Raw genomic sequence first — 26,791 nt, forward strand, 5'->3', positions numbered from 1 at the left:
TTTCTTTATTTTCCTTTTAATATTTGTTTATGTGATATTAACATAGCCTCCCAACTTTCCTCTTGATTTGTTTTGTTTTGGGGGGTTGATGCTGGGGATTGAAACTTTCCTTTTGAGTATCTGTGTGGTATATCTTTTCTCTTTCACTTTCAATCTGCCTGTGTCCTTACATTTACATGTATTTCCACCAAAGTTTGTTTTGGAATTTAAGACTGGTGATTCCATCCGTCCTCCAAGAAAGTGTGAGTTTTGTCACATGCATTATTGAGTCTCTGTGGGCTGGGGTAGGCCTCTCCAGCTGATCCAACATGGCTTCAGAGAGTAAGGAAAGGACGCTGGCTCCAGGGTTATGTGGTTAGGGTTAAGGGATGTGATGGACTATATGAAGCCTAGATTTTTGCAGCTAATCATTCACCAAGCTGCAGAGGCAGCTCCCTGTAACAGCACCTCTCTCCTTATGCTTCTCTCTGAGAGGAAGGACTCATCTCCAGTCCAAGACACAGACATTGCTTTGGCCTTTAAAAAAGCATTTATTCTCCAAATCAAAGCCACAGGTACAAACACCCCTGCTCCCTGGCCTCTGCCCATTCCCAAAGCACATTTTCCAGCTGCCGCTGAAACTGCCTCTTTGGACGACTTTGATGGAATGCACTGTCTTGGTGGCTCCAGTCTCTGGAGACTGGCTCAGCCTCCCATTCACAGCTCCACATGTTCTCTCTTGGGAGGTCTCCTCGATGCCTCCTTGGCCTTGAGCTCAGTCCAGAAAGCCACTTCCTTGTCTTTCAGCCCCGTGGCTACTTGAGTGTTGGCGCCAATCTGCAGATACTCTTCCTTTTGGTTGTACTCTGGCCAGTGAGGCAGACCCTTCCCATTGGGGTTCCTGGGAACAGAATCAAATACAAATTTCCCAAAGCTGCTATTGGTCACCATGTTTCTCTGAGATTTACAGGAATCCCTGGCTTATAGCTTCCAAAAGACACAAACAGATCCATTTCCTGGGGCAGGCTGTAGATGAATTGAGTGCTCTGGTGACAGGATCTGGGATTTGATCTCTTTCCATGAAGTATGCCCCACTGCACCCAATCCCACAAATCCCACTCCCTCTTTGCCACCAGCCTTACCCATGGCGAGCAAAGTTGGCCCAGAATTTCATCATCATCCTGCTGAGGTTGATCTCCTCTTCTGAGGCGCCCTCTATGGGGAAGAAGGAAAAAAATCCTTTGCTACTCAAAGTGTGCTAGCAGCAGCAGCAGCACCTGGGATCTTGTAGGAAATGCAGACTCTTGGTCCTGACTCCCAGCCTACTGAGTGAGAAAATCCTGTCACTTGGTGTGTACTTTCAGCTTGAGAATGACCGGTACAGGACTCAGCAATGTGCTGAGTTGCCTCTGTCTTCCCTGCCCATCTGCCTACCCCTTCCCATTCAAGGTCGCAATGCTACACCCTGGAGTTTCCTCTATCTTGAAGGATTGTTGGTTCTTGGCTTTTTTTCTTTCTTCTCTCAATCTCCTACATCGTTCTGAAAAATATCAGAATTTCCAAGGTCCTAAGAAATCACCCAACTGGGAAATGTCCAGAGGCACTGATGTGTCATAAACAGTCATGAGAAGGCTCAAAAGTCATGTGCTGTGAGAGTTGATTTATCAAAGACAATTTGTGAAAGGTTTTATTTAAACATGACATTGTGCAATATATTATAGATAAAAATATATGGGTTTTAGACATATCGATAGAGGAATACACAGGACGCTGGATTTCAGGTGGGCAACAATTCTAACCTCATCCTCACATTTTAATCTACTCTTCTGAGTAGAAATCAAGAAAGACTGTTTTTGCCATTGAATAGGGTCCTGAAGGTAACATACAACCTCCCTTATTGCAGCCACAGGCCAGGATTCTGAATGTGACTATGGCTCAGGGCACATGAATACACATCCTCTTTCATGCATGTTAGAGCAGGAGAAAGGCTGGGAACCGCCCCATGTCACTCAGCCCTGATATAGTGAGTCAGGAAACGAAGATCAGAAAAGAAGGAGAACCAGGCTCCAGTCCACCAAACCAAGAGGGGAACCTCCTCCTAACTCCAAGCTCATCCAGCAAAAAGCCCTTACCTTTTAAAAATGGAGCCCCAAATACTGAGAAGAGCTCATCCCCATGGTCTCCTAGCACCGTCTTGGGTCTCTTGTCTGATGCGAAGCTCGGGTGATACTGAAACTCATACATGTAGGTGGGGGCTCCGGCATCTGAGAAGACACAGATTTGTGCACAGTTCACATCACCAGACACACAGCTGGATGATCTCAAGGTCTCTGTCTGGGCAGGAAACCCCTGGGGTGTCAGCATGGGAGAGGAACAGAGTTTCTGGAAAGCTCCTTGACTTATGTAGAGCTGATAGAGGAGGAGGTGGGATTTCATTTGTATTGAAGGACAGAATGAGTGAATACAAGGCACCCCATAAATACACTGAATGTGTTTCATTGATGACACATTAGTGCATGTTCATTTCAAGGATATCAACACCATGATAGGTGTCTTCCATTCAGCCTAGTTTTGATCATTTCCTGTGTTATCTTCACCATTCAGAGAAGAATTAGGCAAATCCAAGCTGCTTATCTGAAAATGAAGGTTCTTAAATACAAGTATGCACGCGGAGATGGAATATTCTCTTGTCCCTTGTGCTTCGGCAAACAAGAAAATTCAGAGATTGACATTTTAGTCACCTCTCCTGTCCTGCCTCCTGCTTCAACCCATACAGTGTTAAGGCGTTAAACTGTTAAGGCAATTTTAAAAATTGGAAGGGGCACGGGAGGGTCAGCCTGCCTCTCTTCACTCTCTGTTCCTGCTCTTCCCTGCCAGGCTATCTCTGCACCAAAGCCATCCCATCCAAGCCCCAAGAAGATGCCACTTTTCCTAGTGACTGATCATCCAACCCAACAATCCCTGCTCCTTCAGGACTTATTCAGGGACCCCCGGCCTGAAAAACCTTAGCAGGAAGCATTGGTTATAATTGCTCACAGAGGGGTGACTTGAGGAGAGGAAGAATTAGGCCCCAAATCAGGCTGTTGGAAATGTTTTACAACTCTGTGCCCCCATGGATACAGTAGGAAAATTGAAAAAAAAAATTGCAGAAAAGAAGTATAAAAAAAAAGGCAAACAACACTTATAATCCCATCATTCAGACAAAACTTCTTCTATATTTTAACACACATGCCTGATTGTGTAATATTGTATGTGCTATTTTGTAATATACCATAACCATTACTTCCTATTATTAAATACTCATCAGCAAATGTATTTAACAATATATGCCATCATGAGGAATAAGTTACTTAGTCATCCCTCTCGGTCGCCACCACTGCACCCCCGGTTCATCAAGAGTGCTGCTCAGAAGAAGCTTTCTTCTGCGACTCTGTAATCCACTTACTGAACATTTACTTCTGGGTCAGAACTTGCTGAAAGGAGGGTTTAACCTTGTCTCTCTGTCCTTCAATCATTTTAGACAGGAACTCAGCACTTAACTAGAGACGAATGAACTTTTGTGAATGAGAGAATTTATCTTCAGCAGCATACTGAGCAAGAAACAACTTAAAGCTTTTTCTCTGAAAACACTGGGATTTATAAAATTCCTATCATCATAATTCAAGTCTACAAAGGAAAATTGGTTTGGGAAATTACAATTAGGACTAACAAGAGAAGCAAAGACAATGGAACAATAGCAAGAGACCAGCCACAGATTTGTATTACAGGGTTCAGAAGAAGAAGCAAGGGGGAAGGCCTCAGAAAGCAATAGCATGTTTCAAGAAATGGCTGAAAACTTCCCAAATCTGGGACAGATGCCAAAACCTAAGTACGTAAAGGACAGAGGTCTCCACTCCATTTGAACCCATGCACAAAATGATCAAACAATCCAAAATCAAAGTCAAAAGAATTCCGAGAGCACGAAGAGATGAGAAACACATCACACACCCAGGAGTGCCAAAAGAACATTAGCACGTTTCTTAGAAGAAATTCTGCAGGTCAGAGGAGAGTAGGATGCTTGATAGGCTGATGGGAAAAAAATACCAACATAGAAATAACAAAGTTGGAATAGATGAGGGGGAAGAACCACAGACTGAAGGAATATAAAACCTCTTCAGTGAAATAATAGAAGAAAATTCCCAAAGCTTGGGAAAGACATGGACATCCAGAAACAGAAGGGTTTTAGAAACCCAAATAAACATGTCAGAAAAGAACTATCCACAACATATAGTTAAACTGCTGAAAGTAAAGAACAAGGAAAAAATATTAGCATTTGCAAGAGAGAAGTACCAAGTCATATTTGAAGGCAACCCCATCAGAATAATAGTAGATTTCTAAGCATAAAGTTTAAAATTCAGCAAAGTAGTAGGATACATAGTCAGCATGTCAAACTCAGTAACTTTTCTATATGCCACTAATGAACTTGCTGAGAAAGAAATCAGGAAAATAACCCCATTAACCATTGCATAAATAATGCCTAGAATAAATCCAACCAAAGAGGTGAAAAATCTCAATAAAACACTGAAGAAAATATTGAAGAATACATCAGAAGACAGAAAGACCTTCCATGTTCTGGATTGAGAGAATTAATATCATTTGAACAGCCACAATATCAAAAGCAATCTACATATTCAATGCAATCCCTTTCAAATTACCAAGGTCATTATTCAGAGAACAAGAAAAATGAACCAAAATTTCTATGGAATCACAAATAAACTCCAAATAGCCAAAGCAATTCTGAGAAAAAAGAGCAATGTTGGAGACATCACAATGATTTCAAAATATAATACAGAGACATAATAACCAAAGATCATGGTATTGGCTTAAAAATAGTCATGTAGACCAATGGACTAGAATAGAGGACCCAGGAATAAGCTCACACATCTACAGCCATTTAATTCTTGACAAAGTTTACAAAATCTTACATTGGCAAAAAGACAGCTTCTTCAACAAATAGTGCTGGGAAAACTGGGTATCTATATGTAAAAGATTGAAAGTAGATCCATTCTCTTATCCCCCTCCCAAAAATTCAACACAAAATGGATCAAATGCCTAAGTGTAAGACCTGAAACTTTTAAACTACTAGATGATAACAGGGAAATGCAAGATCTTGGCACATGCAGTGAATTGCTGAGTAGAACTCCAACAGCTCAGAAAAAAAAAAAAAAAAAAAAAACAAGAATTGACAAGTGGGGTGACTTCAAGTTAAAAAACTTCTGCACCACAGGAAGAAAATAATCAGCTGAGTAAAGAGATAACTCATAGAATGGAAGAAAATCTTTGCCAACTTTTCATCTGACACAGGACTAATATCCAGAATGTATGAATAACTTAATAACTTAAATAACCGTTCACAAGTAATCCAATCAAAAATGGGCAAATCATCTGAACAGATGCTTCTCCAAAGAAGTGAAAATGGCCAAGAAGTACATGAAACAAAACAAAATGCTCCACATCTTTGCCACCATGGAAAGGCAAATCAAACCTACATGGAAATTCTATCTCCTTTTTAGACATATTGTGTATAACTACAACAACAGACAAACAAAAAACCCCAAATCCAATCCTGCCGAGAATTTGGAGGGAAAGGAACTCTTACCCATTGTTGGTGGGAATGTAAATTAGTAGTCACTGTGGAAAACCGAGTGGAGCTTCCTTAAAAAACTGAAAATAGAACATCCCATATGATCTGGTTACACCACTCTTGGGTATTTATCCACAGGAACTGAAGTCAGCACACAAATTAGATTCCTGCATACCCATGTTCAGTTCAGCACTATTCTCAATCCTCAAGATATGGAAACAGGCGAGACCCATCCACAGATGAATTGATGAAGAAAATGTGGTGTGTGTACACAAAGAAGTATGATTCAGTCGTTGAGGAGAATGAGATCATGTCACTTAATGGAAAATGAGTGAAACTGGAGGACATCATGGTAAATTAAATAATCCAGAGACAGAATAGCAAGTATCACCCATATTTTTTGTCATATTCAAAAACAAATAAATAAAGATGAACTGAAAGAAGAGAAACCATTATGGAAAGGGAAGAGAAACAGGAAGAAGAAAAAGACAGGGCCGGGTAAGAGAGGGTACAGGGAGGGTGGGTATGATCCAAGCAGGATCTACACATGTATGCATGTATGGAAATGTCACCACAAAAGCTATGAATTTGAACAATTAATAGGCATTAATAATTATGACTTTAAGAAAAGGATCATTATAACAACAATGAATGAAATTAGAAATTAAATTAGAAGAAATGGGTAAATCCCTAATCCAACACAACCAAACAAGACAGAATCAAGATGAAATAGATAATCTGAACAGATCAATAATGAGTAAGGAGACGGAATCAGGGATTTAAAAGTCTTCAATTAAAGAGAAACTTAAGACCAGATAGTTTCTTTGATGAAGTATACACAACTTTAAAGAAGAATTAATATCAGTCCTTCTCAAAATCTTCTCAAATGTCTTTAAAAGTCAAAGAATGCTTCCAAATATTTTTTTTATAAAGACAGCATTACCTGACACTAAAATAAAACAAGGACATTATAAGAAAAGAAAATTGGAGACTGGAACACAGTGCCTACGCAGAGAGAACACCACTGAAGTTCCCTATCCACCAACAGGTGGCTCTACCTAAACCACCTCCATCTTGGGACATTGCAAGCACCACCATAGGCTTCCCCACATGGTAATCTCCACCATGAGTCAACAGACAGGGCTAGGAGGCAGCTCATGCCACAGGGCAGCACCACTGAACAGGCCTCCTAAAGCCATCACACAGCCCAGCCTTCCAGCCTCATCTCTGAAAGCAGTTGCCTCCATCTTGGGACACCTCCACCGCCATCTTGGGTTACCTGCACTGCTGCCTCCACCATCTTTAGCTGGGGCAGCTTCCATCTTGGAACACCAACTGGGGCCTGGAAACCTTACATCAAGGTAACTATAGGCTTGATGCTACTGCCACCACCAACTAGAGACCTGGCCACTTCCATCTAGGAACAACAAGGACCTGGAAGACTGTCATCAAGGTCCCTGTGGGCCTGGTTGCAGCATATGTATCCCTACTAGGTGTGCTAACGGACACCGTCCTTTGCAGAGGCAACAAGGAGCCTTGCATAGGGTCACCTCACTCTCTTTTTTCTCCTGCTAACAGCCAACATCCTTTGATTCCCCTTTCACTCATTATATAATATAATACCTCTAATTCTCACATCCTAAACATTATAACCCCCCTTTCTCTGTCCATCATTAGAAGCTGTAAACCCTTATGCAAACCTATTGGCTATATGGTAGACGATAACTGAACTTATCATTTCTGTTTATAGTGACAAAACAGTGACTGTCTAAATAGAAGTTAATTGATTTATGGCTGCATATTGTTTGCACTGGGTGATGTAAACATCGATCTCCCCACTAAGGTGAGGTACTGGTAACCTGCAGGGACACTGCAAAATTATAAGGTAGAAACTTCAATACCTTAGAGAAACACTGTAAGAGAGAAAGACACACAGACAACATGAAAAAAACAAGGGAGGAAAGTGTCTCAAACAAACCAAGATACTACAATAACAGAATCCATTGACAGCACAGTAGATGAAATTTCAGAGAAGGAGTTCAGAAATGTACATAATTAAAAAGTTCTGCAAATTAAAGAATGATCTAAGTGAGCAAATATCATGCAAAAATTGATCACTCCAACAAAGAGATAAGAGAGCAAATATAGGCATCCATTGATCACACCAACCAAGAGATAAGGAAGCAAATACAGGTAGCAAAAAGATCACTTCAAGAAAGTGATAGAGATTATGAAAAGAAACAAACAAATCCTTGAAATGAAGGAAACAATAAACCAAATAAAAAACTCAATAGGAAGCATCACCGACAGACTAGATCACTTGGAAGACAAACCTCAGACAATGAAGACAAAATATACAATATTGAAAATAGAGTAGACCACAGAGTGAATATGGTAAGAAACCATGAACAGAACAACCAAGAGACCCTATCTCTTAAAAAAAAAAAAAAAAGTTAAAAAGGGCTGGGGATATGGCTCAATGATTGAGTACCTCTGGGTTCAATCTCAGGTACCAAAAAAAAAAAAAAAAAAAAAAAAAGTTGCCAAGAATGTACAATGGGAATAAAATTGTCTCTTCAATAAGTTGAAGACACTGGATACCCACATGCATAAAAATGAAACTGGACCCTTATCTCACACTGTACAAAAAATCAAGTAAAAATGAATTAAGGACTTAAATGTAGGATCAGAACTCTAACTAAACAAAAACATAGAGGAAAAAATTACATAACACTGGCCTGAGCAAATGTCATTTGGACTTAACTGCCAAAGTGCAGGCAACACAGTGAAATAGACAACTGAGATTATATCAGACTAACAAGCTTTGGCAAAGCAAGGGAAGTGACTAACACTGTGCAGAGGGACCTGCAGGTTGGGAGAAAACATTTGCTATCCACACTGTGATAAGAAGTTATAAAACCCAATATATAAAGAGCTCAAATAATACAGTAAAAAGAAAACCTCCCAGTTAAAAAAAATGATAAGGGATCCAAATAGGCATTTCTCAAAATGGACATAGCTATGTCCCTATAGAAACGGACAACACATCTGCAAATGCTCAATGTCACCACTGACTGCAAAAATGCAAATTGAAATCACAGTGAGATAGCGGCTCACACTGCTCAGAATGGCTCTTATCAAAGAATGAAAACAATAGCAAGTGCTGGCAAGAATGAAGAGAAAAGGAAAACTTCTACACTGGTGGCGAGATGGTAAAATGAAAGCAGCCTCCTTGTAGAATGAAAGATTCAATTGCCATATGATCCAGCAATCCCACTATTGAATATTTACTCAAAATACTTAAAATCAGTGTGTTGAATAGTTGTCTGCACCCCAAAATTCACTGCAGAACTAGTCACAATAGTCAAGTTAAAGAATCAACCCAAGTGTCCATCAACCAAGGAATGGATAAGGAAAATGTGATATTATACATGCAATTAGCCTTAAAAAGAAGAAATCCTATAATTTGTGACAACGTGGGTAAGATTGGATAACATGAAATGAAACATCAGACATGGAAAGACAAAAATCACATTTTATCACTCATGTGAAATCTAAAACAATTGAACTCATAAATGCAAAGAGAAAAAGGGAAGTTATATAGGTTGGTGAAGGGAAGAGGGAAATGATGGGAAAGGGTACAAAAATGTCAGGAAAACTCTTTTTTGAGTTCTATTGTACAGTGTGACCAATGTAGTTGATAATAAAGTACTATCCATTTCAAAATTGCTAAGAGAGGAAATTTCACATCTTCTCAGTATAAAAAGTGTTAAGAATTTGAGGATATGTATGTTAATCAAGTTATGTAATTATTCTATATTGTATTCATGAATTGTAGGGCCACATAATTTACCCCATAAATTTATACAAATATATTTTGTTGTTACAATTTTTAAAAATTCTATGAATGTTCTCTCTCTCTCTCTCTCTCTCTCTCTCTCTCTCTCTCCCCCCCCCCATACTCTCTTCACCCTTCTTTTCCTTCTTACTTGCAGTTGCTCTCAGATAATTGCAACTGCAGAGAGGGAAAGAGTGAAAGTGGTCAACCAAAAGTGGATACCCCCCACTAGACTGAGCTCACATATCCCTAACCTCACACCCCACACACAGCCTCGGATCAATTTTGGGAGGCCCCATGATGGACCCCAGCCGGGCCCTCAGACACACACCACGATAGACAAAAGCCAGCACAGACATTGAAAATCACCACCTCCAACCCCTGCTCTTCCTACTGTCCCCTTCTTCCGCCCTTTTGCTCCTGAACACCTTCCTGACCTATACCTGAATCATACTGTGACCTCACCTCTGCTAGTCACACCCTAGCTCCAAACAAGCTCTGATCTTGAAAATCTTCCAAGACCCATCCTCCCACCCTTGCCCACCCCGCATCAAACCCCAGGGAAGGGGCTCTGTAGCAGAGGCTGTGTGTGCCTCACTCATGTCCCATTTCTGGGCAGGCCACCCTGACTTCCTCTTCCAGAATCTATAGCTCTTTGCTCAGGTTTTTCTCCCACCTTTAGAAACGACTCTGCCCATGTTTGCAGCAGCTCAAAGCACCACACAGAAGTAAACCGTGGAGCAGCCTTCAACCACAAGTGGGTATGGGTAGAAAACACCCAGATTCCTCTTCCCACAGACAGGACAATCCTGATGAGTCTGTGTTGGGAGCTGCCCAGCCCCACTTGTGCACAGTGGATACGTGTGTGGCAGTGCACGATCGATGGCTTCCATCTCTTTCCTGCCTCAGTTCCTCATCTGGTGTTTGCTGTGTTCAGCTCCCACATCAGCTACCTGCATTTGGATCCTCTTCTGAGTCTGCTGCTAGTGGACACTACCCATGTCGAGAATCAGACAGACCCACCCCAGGTTCTGTGCTGACCTTCAGCAGTTTCCACATCTGTCTATGCTGAAGCTGGTGGGTTGGTCCTCTTCCCATCCAACCTCTGGGACTCACCTCTGTGGCCACGAGCCACAGTCACAGATGGGATACCAAATATTACATCAGCAATCAAATCCAGGAACAGGTCTTTCTTTCTGACAGGGTCGTCTGTCCCTCCTAAATACTTCTCAGTGGCCACTGGAGTCAGTTCCTCAGAGAGGTTCTGAAATCACCAAGCAAGAGAGACCCCCATCTGGTGAGCACCGCAGCTGCCCAGCCAGTTCAGAAGGCTCCGTCCATGTGAACCTCCCACCCTATGCAAGCCTCCTGGGGTGGGAGGAGGCAAGAGCAGAAACAGGGGGTTGGAAGCCCAGCTCCTTGGCTTTCTTCTGCCATTGAATTGGTCTGTAATTTGGGGCAAGTGCCCATCCCCTTGTTTCTCAACAGAGTCCCATGATTCCCTAGAGTCTTACAACAAGGGGATAGGACTTCCACAAGAGGGCTGTGGCCATCTGCTGGTCCAGTTCGCCTTCAGAGAGAGGGTAGCCCATCATCTGAAGAAAAAAAAATGATTAATCATTTGTGAATCATCAGGAATTATCAGAAAGAATCAAACAATGGACCAACCAACAATGCAGAACGAAGGCTCTTTGTTGACTTGTGATGTTCATGGGTCTTCCATGAGATTTTCTTTAAAAACAATCAAACAAATGGACATATATACAGAAACTCAAGGAGTAGAAAGAGAAAGTCTTAAATAACTATACTCATCAGTCCAGGGGACACAGTGGCCATCCAAGTAGCAAGGAAAGACCAGGGTAGTGTTGAAGCAGAGGGCTTATGACCAGGCCCAGACCATACTCCACAGATTCAGTGACCAAGGAAGACAAAGTCCAGGTCCTTGACATCACCTCTAAAATTCTCTGAAGTGAGAACAGCAGAACTCTCTGCGTTAACACCTCTGTCAACCTCTGCGCTCAGAGACTCCACCCAACTTTAGCCTGGCTTCTAGTGGCTTAAGAGCATGACCCAGGAGGACCCGAGTTCCCCCAAATGCCTGCCTCTGAAAGCACATGGTTTTCTCCAGCCCAAACCTGGTGACGGGCACACAGGCCCCTGAACCTTCTGAGAGCGGTTACTGTAGAAAGCTTGCCATTATGGATACTTTCTCCTTTCCTTTGGGATGTAAGTCTCGCACCACAAACTGTTCCCTCAAGGATCTGAGAGCCATGAAAACAATGTTTTAAGAAAATGTTTGAAACGTAGACATTTAGGGAGATGACTCCTTTTGCTCATTTATTTATTTATTTATTTTGGGGCAGTGCCAAGGATTAAGCCCGGGGCGCTCTACCACTAAACTACCTCCTCCGTCCTTTTTATTTTTTATTTTGAGGCAGAGTCTCACTAAGTGAGTGAGGCTGGCCTTGAACTTGTGATCCTCCTGCCTCAGCCTCACGAGTTGCTGGATTTCTATGTGTGTGCCAGGGTGCCTGGGGGAGGGAGATAACGCTTGATCTCCTTGCCAGCCCTGGTGGGAGGATAAAGACCTGACTTCAGTCAACACCTCTGCTTTGTCTCATGAAGGGAAGGCTGCTTCTCCTGCAGGTGAGCGAGGATCAAGAACTGCATGGTCAGCCACACCTCCTCGAGCACTCCCAGCGTTGAGATGTCTCCAGCCTTTGCCTTCAGGGATCTGAGTTCAGGTCATGCTTGATCTTTTTTCTAATCCTATTGCTGATTAAACCTGTCCTATTTGACTAGGTCCAGCTTTGGTTCTTGCTGTGGGTCAGTAATAGCCCGTTGATATATGTAAGTCTGTTTCAGCTCAAGGAGAAGCAACTCCTTCTGAGTCTTTCTATGAGGAGACTCAGTCTGACTGTGGGCATCGTTGGGCCCCATGGGTCCATGTCCAAGATGAAAGCTATTGCACCCCAGGTCTAACTCTCCTGAACCCCACAGCTTCCTCCCCTTCCTAGAATGGCTTTCCATATGCACCAATATTATCTCTACAGCACCTCCTTGCCTGATCACTTTAGGACTCTTTAATGGAAAAACAATCAATAATTGTTTGAGGAGAGGGGTTCCCAGGGGCTACACCACCTGGCAGACAGTATTTCCATCCTGGAAAATGTTTCCAAGAAAATGTCAACGGGGGCTAATGGGCATAACTTCCCTGGGTGGGTCAGAGAGGGGAAGGGGATGGAGAAGCCAATGGGAGCCGAGAGGGAGGGAAGCCGGTGAGCCTGTGTGGGGGTGCATCTGTCTCAGGGGCCTGCATGCCCTCACCATCGGAATGATCCAGCCAAACTCTTGCTTGTTGATTCCCACCATGTAGGGGACAGTGTTGAAATTCTTTTCAGCCAAAATCTCTTCAGGTGTCTTGGGCAGCAACACTCCGTCAACCACAGTGGGGAGGAAAGGATAGCTCTAGGGGAGACAAGCACAATGTGTGTTATTATCCTGTCCAGGTAGTGCCTGCGTTTCTCTGCCTATGTGGGTGCTGGGCCAGCACTAGACCCTCAAGGCTATGAGCAGTGACCACAGAATCTCAGGGTCCTAACAACCAAAAGTCTGTGAGACACAAAAAAGAATTTAACAGGGGAGATTTGGTGGTATATGCTGGATTTTATACATGCAGAAATTTGATTCTGGTTCATAGTAGTTATATCTGAAAAATTCAGTAAAGGCTCAATTAGTGAATATGGAACAATTCCAGGGACTGTCCCAGAGTGAAGTTCTTAGGAGTCTCTGATCATAAAATTTTCATCACCCTTGTCTTATTGTAGGTTTCTATTTAAAGACCTTTATGTAATAGAGATTTTTTTTTTTTTTGCAAAACATCCACATATACTTTCTTACAAGGAATTAGTTGTACTATTTATTTATAATAAGACACCAGCCGAGGAATGCTTAATGTTTTCTAGACTCTGCATAATGTAACTGCAAATTTCTCTAGCTTCTGTCTCAAAACTCTGCTATCCACTGTGCTTTTTCAAAATTCAATATCTGATGAATGCACAAATACAATACAGCTGCTTTGCCATCTTTTCCAGAGCCGCATCGTATACTATCAATGTCATATTAGCACTTTTTTAGTTTTTTAGTTGTTGATGGACCTTTATTTTTTATTTATTCATTTCTATGCGGTGCTGAGAATCGAACCCAGTGCCTCATGCATTCTAGGCAAGCGCTCTATCACTGAGCTGCAACCCCAGCCCCATATTAGCACTTTTGAGAGTGGCCTAACCTACACAGAGGCACATCTCCATTCTCTCTCTGGATGGACCGACTGTTGACTCATTACCAATGAACTCACAGCCAAGAGCACCATCTATCACATGTATCTTCTCCCAAGGCATAGCCCAGGCTCCTAGGCTTAAGAACTCTAGTCAGCATTTCTCCTCTATGCTTGAGAGTCATTATAAACAGAAAAATAACCAACAAAAGCAAATATTGCAAAAGATGTGGCAACACATAGGTCACAAAAGGGACATTTGTCCCAAAGAGAGATGATGCAAGGAGAGTATTTCCTTGTTTGACCTTGGAGGGGAACAAGGGCATCACGGGACTCAAACTTCTCACTGCGGTGTGCATATGTATGTTGCAAATGGCCAGGATTAGGCCACTGGTGTTGATTTGTTGGTTACAAGTACATTTTAGCAAGTAAATGAATTCACAAACACAGAATTCATGACTAATGAAGGCCAACTGCATACTTCTATTTATTGTTAAACATGAGCTGTCTTACGTAAATGCTGAGCTTTAAGGAGGTTTTGACCTTACCATTCAAGGTACTACATTGAGACTTGATTCCCAGTTTGTGGGAAATAAAAGGTAAGAGCTAAACCTCCTTCAATAGCTGACCACAGAGAGCAGGATCTGGGTGCAACTACTGCTACCTTAGGAAGGCTATGGGATTCCAGAAGGTTGTCCCAGGAAGCCAGTGAGAGGAGCAACTCATCTGAAGGAGGATTCCTGCAGGTCATATGGACCAGGCTGCCATCTGCATGGGTTCTGGGAGCCAACACTCTTGACCAGTGAAGAAAAGGATGGGGATTTCAAACAGCAGGAAGGGCATAACCTAAGGACCCTAAGTGTCACCTGCAGGGCTAATTCCAGGAGCCTCAAAGACATGTGGTTGTGCTGAGAAACAAGTTTTCTTGTGCACAATATCTGGCACTTCCCTGGCACTCAGGTGTGTTTGGAAGAACCAGCTCAAGGGGAGTCGGTGGAGTTGTTTTGTAAGCAAGGTCAGGCTGCTGAGAAAGAGGGTGACATCTTCTCACTTGGGTCTGGAGGGCAAATCAGCTGAGACCATGGGATGTGGAAGTGGGAAGGGAAAGAAGAGACAGAACAGGAGAGAAATCCGGAAGATAGACAGAAGGGCAGCAACCGGAAGGGGGCGAGTAGCATCAGCATCACTAGGACAATAGGAATTGTCCCTGTGCACATAGTGGATCCTAGCGCTGCCCTGTGGGGACCGTGTGCACTGATTGTCAGGCCTGGTTCAGAGAACTCAGGGGCCTCCTTCACTCCGCTCCTCTCACACCTCACTATCCATTTGCAAGTCCTGTTGCTGTTCCAGACTCCAACACTTCTCGCCACCCCACTGCCCTGGCTCTGGCCTAAGCCACCTGGATTCCTTGCCTGGGTAGTTGTAGCATATTGGCCTCCCAGCTGGTCTCTTTGTGCCTGTCCTGGTCCTTTCGTAATTAAATAGACCTTTGTAAAATCTAAGATCACTGCTCTGTTCGAGCCCTCTGAGCCCCTCCCAACTCCTGCCAATCAAGTCCTTCCAGGGACCATCCCATCCCCACCTCCATAACCTCCTTAGCCTCGAGCCTGCTCCCTTCACCCACGGCCTCCCCTCCACACACAGGGCCTCTTGGGCCTCTGCAATTGCTGTTCCCTCTGCCGGGAACACTCCTTCTCCAGTTTCTCTGACAGCTGGCTTTCTTCCCTCATGCAGAGCTTGACTCCAAGGTCACCTGCTCATCAAGCCATCTTCTGAACCTGACCTGTTTACTCTCAAACCCCAGACCTTTCTGCCCCTATTTTCTAATTTATTTTTTAACCCTAATTTTGATCACCATCAACACATCCCTCCCTGCACAGCTGATCAAACCCGTGGCCTCCCAGAGATAGGTCCTCCTCGGTGAAGCCGCCTCTGCCCCTATCCTGTTATGTCTGCCTCCTGAGAGTGGAAGGGTAGTGCTGACTCCTCCCACAGGGCCATTTGGGAAGCAGGAGATGTAAACACGAAGGGGAAAGCTTGGCCCAGGGGACACAGAGGAGCTGACTGGGAGCACTGGACTGGGAGTCAGGGGAGTGGGTTTCAGTCCTGCCTCTGGTCCACCAGGCTGTGACTTCCTGGCAAGTGACCTCCCCTTTCTGGGCCTTAGCAATACACACACAAGGGGGGACTGTGATTCCACAAAGGAGAATTCTTTTATTTATCATGAATTGGAGTTTTAAGATCTTAAGAACTCAAAACCTGTAATCAAGAAGCCGAAAGTCCTTACCTCTCTGGGGTCTCCAAATAAATCAAGGCTAAAAAAATTCTGTAAAGAAAAAAGTAGAGAATATGGGTGAGACGTCTCCCTGGCATAAAAGTTGATCCTTTGAGTGGTGCTCGACAGGTATCGGGTTCTACCACCTGGTGCCTCCTTGGCTACACCCAGAGGAAATGGACATGGCACAGACTGTACCTGGCATGAGCACAAGGTAGAATTGTGGGGCGGGGGAGGAGCAGGCAGCCAGGGAAGGAGAGACCTGGGAACCAGAGTCAGGGTCCCTGGGGCTCTGGGGCGGACCTCTGCTGTCAGTGCCGTCCTCCTCTCCATCCTTTCCCCTACTTGTTCTTACTGGCAGCAAAACCCCAATTTTCCTCTGGGGGCGACATATAAACAAGATGGCAGCAGCAGCAGAGATGGGTCAGCCTCAGCCCGAGATGGGGCTGGAGGTGCCATGGACCACCAGGAGGGGGCACTCTCCTCCTCTCACATGCCATCCCCATTTTGCACTTCTCTAGCTCCTCTTCATGAGTTCAGGTCTCTATGTGTGACCGGGGGTGCTCCATGTCCTTAGACATACAGAGGTCAAGGACAGTACAGGTCAGTGTCAGTCCAACAGAATTTGTACCAAAACTACTCCCGAAATTGTTTAGATAATTTCTAAGAAGATAGGATATAAGTCCAGAGTACTTATGATCTTTAATCTCCCCAGGAGATGAATCCACTTCAGAGAGAAGCCAACTAAGAAGAGTGGCAAGCTGAGGGACAGAGACAGGCCGCTTCTTAACCCTGTCTTAAGAGCACCTGGAGCCACCTGCTTATGAACCTTCGCTTACCTCAAGACACTGTTCATATATATATATATATATATATATATATATATATATATATATATATACACTTCCCCCCTCCCCACCAAAGGATTTTGAAGTAGGTTTTCTAATCCTGCATGAGAAAAATCTTAATTCAAACAAACTCATGCCAACCTATATTTGTCTTTGCTGTGTTCACCAACATTCAGCAATTGAAAAGTTACACTCTCCATTATGGGTTGCAGCCCCCCCAGAAAGGGATGAGGGTGTGTGTGTATGTGTGTGTGTGTGTGCATACACTATGGGTAGCCGATAATCATGGAAGCGTTTCTACAAGGACTCTGACGATCTCAGAAACAAGCCCTCGGATCTGAAGTTCTCTGGGTTTTTCTGAGGTCACTAGCAATTCCCATATTAGCTTGTGCTTTGTGCTGAACTAAAAATGGCTGGACCATTTGCCTCTTTCCAGGTATTAGACAACAGCTTTACCTTAATTCTTGAAACAAGTTTGGTTACCTCATTTGAGCCTGATGGATCAGCACCCAAGCCCTGGGTCCACATTGGACTCAGTTCACAGACATACAGGCTCAACCAGTTTAGCCTGCCCCATGGGTCCAGAAGTACCTTCTAATGTCCAAAGTCCAAATGGACAGGCCAGGGGCTCAGGTCATGCCTGAGCTCACAGTCATAACTCCCCTAACTAAGGGAATAGTTCCCATTGGCCCTACACACATTTTTATCTGAATATGTGTCCTGCAGAGCTTCTCTGTGATGACAGACTGCCATGATCATCCATCAGTCCTCAAATGTCACTTTCCCTTAGAACTCCTGTTAGCTACAATGACTGTTTCCCTTCTCTGTCCTTCCACTACACTTTCCCCACTAAATATATGGCTGTGTTTCTCCTTCAAGGGTTCTTTTTGAGCAGGTACTGTGTCAACTTATATCTGTATCACCTCTCCTGATACCAACTCTCCATATGCTTTGGGCAGGAGGGTGGATGGATGGTTGGATGGTTAGATGGATGGAAGGTGCTGGTCAATATAAGCACTATAGTTGAACTGGATGGGAATATGAGAAAATGAACAAAAATCAGCAGATTGCTTTTGGAGGACTGGATGATGAATAGATATATGTTGGCTGAAAAGTTTGACAACACCCAAATAAAAAGCTATGGAGGGATTGACGCTAGGTTGATGAAAGGATTTTAGTGAAGTGGGTGGAAGAATAGATGATGGATGAATGGATGAGCTATTCTGGAATCCTAACTGAGGCAGAGTCTCACCTAACCAAGAAAACGGGTCTACTACTGTGTTCTAATTTATGAAATTTCTAATTCAACCAAGACAAATGATGACATCATTCTAAACATTTTTTTTTTTCAGTTACTATTCTCATCCCTAAAATTCAGGATGGCAGTTACTTGTGGCTATATGAAATATTTCGCTTCTTAAAATCCTTGTAAAAAGAAGAATGGCAGAATATTAAGTGTTGAAAGGCCTGAGGGACATTATGCAATTTTCATCCTATTATTGTTGGACATTTTTGACATTTGGAGGTGTTTCATAATAAAAATGGGAAAAAAAATCAATTTCTGAATTTGGATGAGGTGGCTGACACTGCTGCTGAGATATGTCTCACTGTCCAGGTGGCTGGTCTTGGGCAAGAGAACAATAGCTCAACCAGTGAAGCCCAGGGCCAAGCACATGAGGAGGGGGCCACCGGAATGGAGGCACCTACCATTTTCAGCGTGGTCTCCAAGAGCTCCTCCTCTGTCTTCTGGCGCAAGCAGTGAACCATGACTGCAGACGTGGTGGTTTTACACCCAGCGGTAATAGCAACTTTCTAAGAGAGAGAGGCAAGAATAGGGTTAAAGAGCAGTGTGCCTCTTTCCCACACGTAGACAGAGGTGTTCTATGCCACTGTCAACTTCTTTAAGGAAGTAATGGGAAGCCAAAATGCTTTGGAGCAGCAGGTGTGGGTTCGGGGCTCCCTGCAGTGTTACCTCTATTAATAATTGGAATAGTGGTATAAGCCTGTTACATAATGTCTCCATATCTACCTACTCATCACTATTAAAATGAACACAATGTCCACTCCCAGCACCACAAAAATGAATAAATAACTAAATAAATTGGGCACAAGTTTCTCAAAGTTGAATGCCTCAAAAGAGGCTGTTTTGGGGGGTTAGGAATTTGAAATCCAGAATTCCACTGTCAAATTCACCTCCTCCCTTGACGTGCTACATGGCCATTCAATCTCTTCGTGCCTCATTTCCCCCACCAATAAATGATGGTAAGGATTACAGTAATCTACTAAGAAGAGTTAATACATGTGACATGCTGAAATTCGCCCCATGTGTGATTGCAGGAACCCCAGAGAAGGAAATACCCATGAAGAATCTTCAGAAAATGTGGAAGGTGATTGAACTCTGAGCTCTAAAGAAGGCCTTCCTGCTCAACCATCACTTCATGGATGCTCAGAGTGTTTCTGATGAACACCCCTGGAAAATTCCCCAGGGATTCTAAGGGAGCAGAGGAGGAGTCCAGGCGCTGTCCAGGATGAGACCTACCTCAGCCACGTGCTTGATGTCCTTCCTGAACAAGGCAGCAGTGAGGGCCACGCCACTCTCTGAGATGGCCCTGTGGAAGAGGTTCTTGGCCAGAGGAGACAGCACCTGGCAGGAGAGTGGAGAGGAGGAGGTTCATGCTCACAGGGTCAACAAGTCACTCGCTCTTTTAGGCTCCTTCAGCCTGCTCCTCTGCCCTGACCGTTCACCTGGAGAGTCTGGGGGTGAGGGAACACTCCTCACCTACCCCAGCCTGCTACCCAGGCTCACCCTGGGGCCAGCTTTCCTAAGACAACCTCTGCAGCAGACAGGCACAGAGCAGGACGTGTGTGGCCAGGCTCACCATGACTATCAAAACTCCTGGAAGACAGCGGGGCCTTCCTACCCACAAATTCCCTTTGGGCATTTCTGTTACTCAGAATTTATCTGAAAAATAAATGATTGTGAAAAATCATAAACATTTCTAAGAATGTCCACACTGTTTATCATCATAACAAATGGAAATAACCTAAAGTATGTTCTACTATGATGAAATCAGGTGAATGCATAATTTTTATTCTTACCTTGGAATACTATACAATTATTAAATTATTAATTAAATATAATACTCTGTAAGAGTACATAATATTAAGAGAAATCTTAATGTTACACTGTAGCATTATGGGAAATTTTGTAGGTAAAAAGCAACAATGATAGATGATGGAAAGGGAGAGTTGATAAATGAAAGAAAGAAAGAGACAGGGATAGAAAGAGATAAAAAAAATTGGGGTTAAAAAACTAGAGAACTACATGTCAAAATGTGAACAGTAACTGTCCCAGGATAGTAAGTTTATAGACTATTTTCTTTGGGTTTATGTATATTGTTGCTTTTTCTTTAAGAAATATATAGACATTTTCCTCTGAGTATTCAACTATGAAGCCAATATATGTTGGAAAACTGCAGTTGTTGGGCTGACACTGCTCAACTGTGACGTGGCAGGAAGGTTTCTTTGGTTCCTGAACCTCCTGTAGCTTCCGTGTCCACCCAGCCTCTTCCCCAACTCAAGCCAGACATCCTCCATCCCCGGGTTGTATCTCTACTCACATCCCATGTGCCATCTCTCCCGTCTCCACTTTCTACCTCTGATCCTCTTACCCACCTCCCTCAATCCCAGGGAATTCTGCCCTCCCCGTTGGGCATACAGCAGCCACCATGGAGACAATGCCCCCTCTTGCTCCTGGTGATCAGGTCTCCTCAACATGTGGCTCTGCCTTGGAGCCAAACAATAAACCTTTACCAAACTCATACTTCACCTGTTCTGAGTGAAATTTATGCCCACCCCACAAAGAAGTGAGGGGAGTCCTGGTGCTAAAATGATTAGGAAAGAGAAAAAGAAAGAGAACCCAATCGAATGAGAGGAGGAAGAAGGGCACAGTTACAGGTTGACCTGGAGATGCTTCTGACCCTGGGACAAAAGCTGAGCTCTGAGTTTTCTAGAGACCAGGGAGGGTTGGGCCGTGGTTTCCTCTCAACCATCTCCCCCAGATCAATCACATTCGGTCCCAGGGGAATTCTGCCCTATCTCTTGGGCAAGATATCAGAAAAACTCAGAGGAAGCCCGCTGACTCTTGCCTAACAAGTCCCCTCAGTGTGTAGGTCTGGCCTGGAGCCCAACAAGGTCCCTCCACACAACTCCTGTCCTCGCCTCTTCTTGTAATTTATACCCACCCCTACTTCCCTACAGAAGTGAGCTGAGTCCTGGGGTTCAAGTGACTGGAAAGGGGATGGATAACTCAGGCTGAGAGGAACAGGACGGTCACTATTACAGACCCAGCCGGAGATGCTGCTGGCCCCAGGACATACAGCCAGCTCTGAGCTTCCTGGAGGCCAAGAGGGTCTGGGGCCTGACTCCCCACCATCTGAAGCCAGGCAGTGAGCAGAGTCACCCCTGAATCCAGTCTTGCAACCAAAGGAGCCTGTGGCTAGATCTGCTAGTCTCCAAGAGTTCCAGGGTGGGCAGGGGCAGAAGCACTCACAAGAACAGAGACACTTTGTCCTCCTGCTGACTCTCCAAAGATGGTCACAGAGCCTGGGTTTCCTCCAAAGTTGGCAATGTTGTCCTGGACCCAGCGCAGAGCAGCCACCTGGTCCAGGTGACCCCAGTTCCCCGGGCCGTGCTCATCCCCAGTGCTGCAAGATAACAGGGTGGGGTGGGGACCCAGATGTCATGTCAGAGCTCTCAGGACAGAGAGATGAGCTGGGGACTCAGTGGTCACCACCTGACTGTCATCCCTGCAACACTGCTCTGCATGGAGTCTTCATTCATTCTTCCAGCAATGATGTGCTGAGTAAGCACCTACTATGCGCCCTACACTGGTTTAAGAGTCAGAGCATCTCCAGGAACCAAACAGGCAAAACCTGACTACACTCAGCTCACACTCCAGAGCACAGACAAACAGATGAAAAGAGAACACAATGTTCATGAGTGAAGGTGATTCGAGGTAATGACAGGTAATGACAGAGGCGGGGTGGGGCAGGGTGGGGCAGGGGGGCGGGGTTCAGATCTCAGCACCAGGAAAGGCCTCTGTGGGGCAGTGGCATTGGGTACAGACCAGCATGAAAGGAGCACAGGTCTTTCTTGTAAATGTCCAAAGAAGAAATTCCGGGGAGGAGAAGCAGCAAGTGCGAAGGCCCCAGGGCCAAGGGCACCAAAGTGTGAGTGTAGCTAGAGTGAGAGGCAGCTAGAGAAGGCGCTGGGGGCCTTGGAGGGGACTTCTCTGTCACCATCAGTGACCTGGGAACCCTCAACAGAGGCAGGGCGAGACTCACCCTGTGCCTCTTGTGATCTCTGGCCACTGTGGAGTGGCCACCGCGTCCGAGTCACAGGTTTATGAATATGATCACAACCATAATCCAGCCAGAGAGGAGGTCGTGAAGGGGGGGGGGGGGGGGGCTGGATTCTGAGCGAGTTTACAGGAGGATCCACTGCCCACCGAGGTGGTGAGCGAGGACAGAGGAGTCTCCAGGCTGCCCCAGGCCTTCACCCTGACCACCCAGGAGGAGGAAGCTGCAGCAGCAGCACAGGGGCTGTGGGACAGCAGGGGAGCCTGAGCTGGGGGCGGGGGGGGGGAGTCGGGGTCAAGGGCACAGCAGTCTGTCTCTGTGAAGTGGAGGTGCCCTGTGCAAAGCTAGGGCGGCAGGGGAGGCAGCTAAGGTGGCACCTGGGTTCCAAGGATGAGGGGGCGCAGCAGGAGCTGTGAAAGGGCTTGATTTTTGGTGGCCAGGAAGCAAAAGGGGGTGAGGGTGAGCCTGTGTACCACACGCAATCACCGAGTCCTCTGCGGCCCTGCCTGCCCTTCTTTCCAACCTGCAGACTGCAGTGTCCCGGGGGTGTGCTGCCCGGGGAAGGGGTGAGCATTTCAGAGGGGCTGATGCATGGGCTGGGTCTTGCAGGGTCAATAGAATTGGGGCAGGGGCTGGGGATGTGGCTCAAGCGGTAGTGCGCTTGCCTGGCATGCGTGCAGCCAGGGTTCGATCCTCAGCACCACATACAAACAAAGATGTTGTGTCCGCCAAAAACTAAAAAAAAAAAATATTAAAAAAAATTCTCTCTCTCTCTCTCTCTCTCTCTCTCTCTCTCAAATTAAAAAAAAATAGAATTGGGGCAGGAAGAAGGCACGGCACAAGCAAACGCTTGGAAGCAAGTAGACAGTGGCTGCCGAGAGGCTGGGGAGTGAGAAGGAGGGACTGGGGTGCATTATGAAGGACCTAGTGAGGAGGCTATGGTGCTGACATGACTAGAGCTGTTCTGGTATCTTCACTTTGGTGACTGCAAGGGTTTGGATGTGGGTCACCTCTCAGACCACAACCTTGGTCCCTGGTGTGATGTATTAAGAGGTGTGAGAGCCCTTAACAGATGCAGTCGAGTGGAAAGTGACCAGGTCATTGGGGTACAGCTCGTAAAGCTCATGGAAACCTGGTCAGTTCTGGTGAGAGGGAGCTGTTAAAAAAAGATGATGGCTGTCTCATTTCCCTTCTCTCTGGCTTCCTTCCCACCTCTTCTGTGGATTCCCTTTCTGTTTCTCCTCCATGTTGCGGAGCCCAGGGTCCCACACCTGAGGCCCATCTGATGAAACCACCCATCTTGATCTGAGCTGAATAAATTTATTTTCTTTATATTTTTTCAGCCTCCCATATTTTATTATATTAACAGAAAGCACACCATTGCAGGGGCTACTGTGCAGAGAGGAGAGTCCAGTGCCTTACCTGAAGAACCCCCAGATGCCCAGGCGGTACTGGATGGTCACCACCACCACGTTTTCAAGGGCAGAGAGGGGCAGTCCATCATAGGTAGATGCCCCACCCACCACCAGACCACCTCCGTGGATCCAGACCATCACCTGGGGAAAAAACAGTGCAGCCACACACGTTATGGGAAACAGAAGTGGGAAGGACCTCAGAGGGTGTCTGGTTTGGTCACCTACATCTTGGCTGGGACCCGTGAAGGCCATTACCCACTTCCTTCAGAACCCAGCAAAGTTGCAAATTGGGCCACTGCTTCACCCAATGCACCTGCCTTTATCTCCAGATCTGTGTGCCATGTCCCTCCTAAGGCACTAAAAAAAAAAAAAAAAAATGTCAACAGGACAAGGCAAGGATGTTGTGTTGTCCCCAACGCCCCCATGTTCTCCACACCTGGATAATTTGACCAGCTTCACATAACCATGGGCAGCACTTGTACTTCAGCATTGTCTCCGTTAACTTTTTAGTGGAGAATTAAACTTCTGGGTCACCAGAAGTCAAGGAGAAGAGCCAAACATCATGTACTTAAAATGCCCACTTTTGTTCCCAGAACCCAGCCAAGTCCAGGGAACAGTGAGAGCAGGCCTGTGGCAGATGCCTAGATAAGGTAGTGACTGGCGCTTGCACATGCTAGGAATCAGGGCAGGTGAGTGATATCTGTGGAAAGCTGCTTTCTTGCATGCACGCCAAGTTCCTTGGGATGCTGGTCATACAACAGAACAAAGCTCAACTAACTTGTTCTGTAACTTAACCTGCAGAGCCCCCTCCCTGGGGTGACTGGGGAAGAATGGAGCACTGTGGAGAGGTAAGCCCTTGTCCAGCCAGCCATCACTGGAAGAGACACTCCCTTCTAGAGAAGCAAAGTAAGCCCTGTGAAAAGCTGTGCTATCAGTCAGATCCATTGCCACTGGACTTTCTAGAAGGATACTGACTTGCTCTCACACATGCTAGGAATTAGGGCAGGACCTTCCCAGTAAGTGTTTTTCAATAAACCTTATATTTCACCTCCCATCTCTGGGGGCCTCCTTTGGTCTCTCAGCCACCTGCCCCACTGGCAAAGCCCGACTTGGGCTGGGGATAGTAAACTTATCAAGGCAGGAATGGTCATTTCAGGAATCCCCTGCAGCCCCAACAGTGCAGCTTCCTGATGTGACTCCCTCTGCTTCTTCTGCACCCTCAAATGCACCCCAACCTCCTAAGCCTACTCACATCCACTTCCTCTGGGAAGCTTTTAATTATTCCACTAACATTATCTGAGAATCCACCATGGGTCAGTGACTATGATAAGACTTAAAGATAAGAGTGGATCTTAATTCACGGTTCTTGAACTTAAAGAGCTCACATAACAGAGAAGAAATGAGAGTGGATAAAGTAATGCTGTCATAACGTCCCTAACAAGAAACAGGTGCATGTAACGTGAACTGTGCAAGAGAAACAGTTCTAAGCCCTAGAACTAACTTACCCATGCAGGAAGTGCTAATGTTGTGCTATTGACAGGAAAGCTGGGTCACTGAACCGGCTTGAGACCCTGCAGCTAATAAGTGGCACAAGCATGACTTGAACCTGACCCAGGGGTCCCAGAGTCCACATGCTGAGGAGGAAGGTCCGGGGCAGCTCTGACTCAAGTTTCAGGAGGGCTCGCTCCACGCACTCAGCCAGCCCTGAGATGAAGCCGACTGTCATCATTAGACACTCACACGGGGATTCTTCCCTCTAGAGGAAGCAGAGGCTGAGGAGGTTGAGAACTTGCCCAAGACTCTCAGCCAGGCAAAGGCAGACCCAGGATCTAAACCCAGACCAGCGTCCATGGCTGCAGGGTCTCCTGCCTCCAGGGCCTGGGCGGAGTCAAGTTCACCAGAGAGTGAAGGCTGAGCTCAGGGACTGACTGGCAGTGGTGCCATGGAGAAGTTACAGTGCAGAGCAGATGGCAAGACCCTCGAAGGCGGGGCTGTGTGGTCATGGCTCCATGCCCCTCCTTTTCCCTAACCCCCAAGTGTAACTCTGTATATGGGGGCTCCGTGTCCATAAAAGAAGAATGAATGAATGAATGAACGAACGAACAAACGAACAAGGGAACCACTGTCCCAACCTCTTGTGGGGACATGTCGGACCAACTTTCATGCCCAAGTGTGAACCTCCTCCATCACTCCTCGGAACCGTGCCAGGGGGTTCTGGGGGACTGGATGAGTGCAGATGCCCTTCCGTTACCCCAGGTGTGGCTCGTTTTCCAGCGGGTCCTCCCTACCCGCCAGCCTTCACCTGGCAGGCAGCCCCATCCCTGGCCCTTCCTTTGTTGGGGAAATGCTGACTCATGGGCATCAGCCTGTGCCAAAGCAATCAGGAAGGGAGTGAGCTATAAGAGCCTTCCAGATGTTTGGCCAAAGGCAAGGAAAGGGCTTCCCACACCTCTCTCAGGGGACAGTGGAAGTGGGCACAGGTGGCGTGCTGCAGAGAGGTGAAGCACATGCTCCCCTTCCTAGTCTGTGCTCAGGGACACTAGTTTACAGACGAGAAGCCCCGAGCTCTTGTCCTGTCACCCTTCTATGTGACCTCCCTTCCCCCACCTGGGCCTCAGTTACTCTACCTGAAGAGGAAGGTTGGGTTGTTTGATTTTTCTCTAACTTATTTGAAATTATGTCTTTTCTGCCCTGGGGTTCACATTCTTGATCTAGTAACTAAGAGTGGCCATTCTCGACCTTCTGTTGGCATGAGAAAACATGAAGAGATTAATATGTGCATTCCTGACGTACTACAGTCTCCCCACAGATGCTGAGGTCACCAGGGGAAACCAAGGAAATGACCCCTTGTCTTTCCTGTGGTAAAGGAAGCTCAGGACCCCTGGCTCTCATGACCTGTGGTGCCCGTCACCCAAGCTGCCCTCACCCCTTCCTGTCTGCCCTAGTGGCTCCAGGACGCTGGCCCTCACAAATCTTGACAAATGGGGCCCAACTCACCGGCAGCCTGCTTTTCTTGGTCAAGTCGGCAGGAGTGTAAATATTCAGGTAGAGGCAGTCTTCGGAGAACCTGAAGGGAATGTTCTCCTTTCTGTTGGTAAAGAGCTCTGAGAGGACCTGCCCCCCCACTGCATCTTGGGAGCACCTGGGAAGGGAAGGAAGAAGGGCTCAGAGACTCAG

The 26,791-nt window shown here is 45.7% G+C and overlaps 1 protein-coding gene across 5 annotated transcripts in view; it reads right to left on the reverse strand.

Annotated features, from left to right (window-relative positions):
- Positions 1–510: 510 nt before the first annotated feature.
- Positions 511–26,791, reverse strand: part of LOC114095711 (liver carboxylesterase 1) — a 32,608-nt gene continuing 6,327 nt past the window's right edge. For all 5 annotated transcript variants that reach the window (XM_071604687.1, XM_027939075.2, XM_027939074.2 and 2 more), the window contains 12 exons: positions 26,612–26,756; positions 23,622–23,755; positions 21,392–21,545; positions 19,379–19,483; positions 18,547–18,651; positions 16,004–16,042; positions 12,768–12,908; positions 10,955–11,035; positions 10,557–10,704; positions 2,112–2,243; positions 1,122–1,194; positions 511–880 (listed from right to left, as the gene is read on the reverse strand). In XM_071604687.1, coding sequence (XP_071460788.1) covers positions 697–880; positions 1,122–1,194; positions 2,112–2,243; positions 10,557–10,704; positions 10,955–11,035; positions 12,768–12,908; positions 16,004–16,042; positions 18,547–18,651; positions 19,379–19,483; positions 21,392–21,545; positions 23,622–23,755; positions 26,612–26,756 — 1,441 coding nt within the window. In that variant the 3' untranslated portion in view covers positions 511–696. The remainder of the gene's footprint in view (positions 881–1,121; positions 1,195–2,111; positions 2,244–10,556; positions 10,705–10,954; positions 11,036–12,767; positions 12,909–16,003; positions 16,043–18,546; positions 18,652–19,378; positions 19,484–21,391; positions 21,546–23,621; positions 23,756–26,611; positions 26,757–26,791) is intronic.

This window comes from Marmota flaviventris, chromosome 18, assembly GCF_047511675.1.
Source record: "Marmota flaviventris isolate mMarFla1 chromosome 18, mMarFla1.hap1, whole genome shotgun sequence".
Classification (NCBI taxonomy): Eukaryota; Metazoa; Chordata; class Mammalia; order Rodentia; family Sciuridae; genus Marmota; species Marmota flaviventris.